This window comes from Gasterosteus aculeatus, chromosome 8 (genome assembly GCF_964276395.1).
Source record: "Gasterosteus aculeatus chromosome 8, fGasAcu3.hap1.1, whole genome shotgun sequence".
NCBI lineage: Eukaryota > Metazoa > Chordata > Actinopteri > Perciformes > Gasterosteidae > Gasterosteus > Gasterosteus aculeatus.
This window is the reverse complement of record NC_135695.1, coordinates 6,231,202-6,234,123: the sequence shown is the minus strand read 5'-3', so window position 1 is coordinate 6,234,123 and position 2,922 is coordinate 6,231,202. Positions and strand designations below refer to the sequence as shown.

General features: G+C 39.4%; 1 protein-coding gene across 1 annotated transcript; it reads left to right on the top strand.

Moving 5' to 3' along the window:
• The first annotated feature begins 330 nt into the window (after nt 1–330).
• Nucleotides 331–2,553, top strand: LOC144411391 (proteasome assembly chaperone 4-like). Its single transcript, XM_078107894.1, has 3 exons — nt 331–613; nt 1,470–1,545; nt 2,187–2,553. Exons 1-3 carry the CDS (start codon nt 419–421, stop codon nt 2,306–2,308), a joined length of 393 nt encoding a protein of 130 aa, XP_077964020.1. The 5' UTR covers nt 331–418; the 3' UTR covers nt 2,309–2,553.
• Nucleotides 2,554–2,922: the final 369 nt, after the last annotated feature.

Genomic DNA, 2,922 nt, shown 5'->3' with positions numbered 1-2,922 from the left:
ACCTTCCAACCACATTTATTTGTAAATTAAATATATATGTGACTTTTTTTGTTTGCATTTGCAATTATTGAGACTGATCGGACTCCATAGATTAATGGCGACAATATGAATTTATTGAAGTGTTTCAATCACCACACTGTAGTTTCATGGCGTAAACCAGTTGCAACGATAAGGTCGTACTAATCCTGTTCGTGTGGCCCACCTGGGATTTGGGAGCGGTTTTCTCATCGTGTATCTCATCATAAACGTTTTCCCGGCTCTGACCAGCTGTTTCGGTGTTGCCGTGGACGCGCACGTTCACTTGTGCGTCCTGACGATCGATTGCTTTGGGCTGCCGCTCTCGCGTCACCAGGAAGCAGCGGTAGCCCTTTCTGTTTGTAGCTCGCGCCTTCGCTTTAACGTTAACCGTGGCCGGTAGATGCGCACTTGCACGGGGATGAGCGACGCACGCAACGGAGAGGCGTCTGCGGCCATTACGGTGCACAATTTCTCGGAGAGGATTTTGGAGCAGGTGATACACTTCCACGTGATGAAGCTCAGCGGCGGGTTCTTCCTCTGGGTCGGTTCCAGTCCGGTTCTGTCCAACCTCGCGGTGTCGATGGGCAGCAGATACGTGAGGACACGAGTGACGTTACACGTTCAAAGGGGTTTTGCTTCTTTTCTTTTATTGCCTCTTCATACTTGTACGCTACGCGTTTAAACCACGGGCTGTTGATCTGCTACACTTTATTTCGGGGAACAACTTTACTAATTGACGTTTTAACGATACTGAGAGCTTGTAGAACGGGATGTTTCTGTCCTAAAGCTGCTGACGTTATCCATCATTTCACGCCACGCGTAAACATCAGACGTGATCAGTCGATTAACCAGTTACCACACAATGTAAATAATCATTGCACAGTAGTTATAAACTAGTAAATAAATGATCTACTGCTTTAGTGCACGAGTAATGATGTAATGTGTAATGTGACAGTGTGTCTACAATTCCCCTCAATTGTGTATTTATACATTTTATAAAACTACCTTTCAGAAACTGTTTTAGGCCACGCATTAGTAAATATAAGACTTGTTTTCATCTCTCTAACTTTATTGAGACTTTTTTTCGTTGATGCACAGTCCGATGAGGTTGACAACGAGAATACACGACGTTGAGGAACTGGCACACTTCACTGCTGTTTATTTCAATTGTTATTTCTATACTCATTGACAGATTGTAGTGTGTTGTTTATTGCTCATCGATGGCTTAGTGTCCTCTGACTACAACACAAACCGGAGACAACTGAACTGTTGTCTGACGGGAGTCACTAGGGGTAAAAACAGGGTTCAGGATCTGTTGCCTTCACTTCTATTATTATATAGATATATTAAGAAAGTCAGAATTTTGGATGTGAGACAGTTCATTATTTTTTTTCCCCCTGAAAAGACACTAACTGCAGGTGTACACATTGTTTTGTTTTTCTTGTCTGCAGGATTCGATGCCATTATCTACATTAGTCATGGGGGACCCATCCAATACCGCTGCTAATTCTATGGCACAGAGATTAGGTAATCATGCATGACGTATAACGTTTTTAGTTACTAAAACGTTGGAGCACTTATGTAATGTGGTTTGATTTTCTGTATCTTTAAATAGATTATTTGTATGTTTGAGCTCATTTGAGAAACCCTGAACCGTAAAATGCTAATAATTCTCAAAATGCTGCGCGGATGTTTTGAATTCATGAGTCAGACATTCATTTGATTTATATTATTTATTTTTTTAAACTCACTTTTTATTTTGTTTTCAACAACATGACAACATGCATTTTCAGACAGTTACTTTCTTTGTCCATTTTACAGTTGTATGTAGTCTTGTTACACATGATATTCAGGTGCTATGTACATTTGATTTATATTATGGATTTGAATTATTAACTAAGTTCTTCACCGGTCGCATGTCAATTCATCTTTTCAAGTAGATCTTCAACCCTCGCATCATTTCATTAAATGTGTGATAAACACACAGACGTGTTGTGGCAAGCTTTCTACGATGTTTGTCATTCTAAAAAGGCTTTTAAAAATAATTCCTTTCAGATCTCCACAAACCTCTTAGTCTGACTCTAGTGTAATTGTGTTGTAAAGCAAACAATTCATTTTACAATCCAAACTAAACGGGAGGTAACGGTCTGTGTCTGTCTGTCTTGCAGCAAAGAAGACCAAAAAGCAAGTGTTTGTGAGTTACAGTCTTCCGATGACGGACTCCAACCTCAGTCTTTCGGTGGAGCAGAGGATCAAAAAGGAGGTGGAGCTTCACCCTGAACACTTTTGATCACATTCGATTATTTACTCCTGTTTTGTGTAGAGCTGAGGATAAGATGGGAAGAGGGGTAGAAGTAGCGTTTCTTCCATTTGGAACTCCTGCAGACACTGTCGTGGTACAACAAGAATCACCACAAACTGTCACATCAAGTGTTCTTTTATTGACACAATAAATTAAGTGGTTTATTATCAAAACATGTAGGCCTATGGCTTTTTGTACAAATGCGTCATATTAAAAAAATACCATTAAGAAAACAGCATTAGTGGTTGAGTTTTTTTTCACTGTTGAAAACATACAAACTAGTAAACGGTACAGGGTGTTCAAAATACGTGCTGTGTACTACACATGAATATTGTCTATATGAATGAAAATTGGTTTATCCATTCAAAGATCTTGTATCCTATAAAAGTAAAGTTGATGGTCCCTACATTATGAATGGTACATGTATCCATACATTACATTTGTATGCAGTCCTAAAGGATACTTATCTAGTAAAGTGTATTTTTGTACACCGATCACATCTAGGCCAGGTCTGTGCAGGCTGCGCTGCTCTATTCTAATCTTCACAAACGTTTATTTAAAAAAAACTGTAAAATATTGTGCTTTCTGGCTATAGTTACACA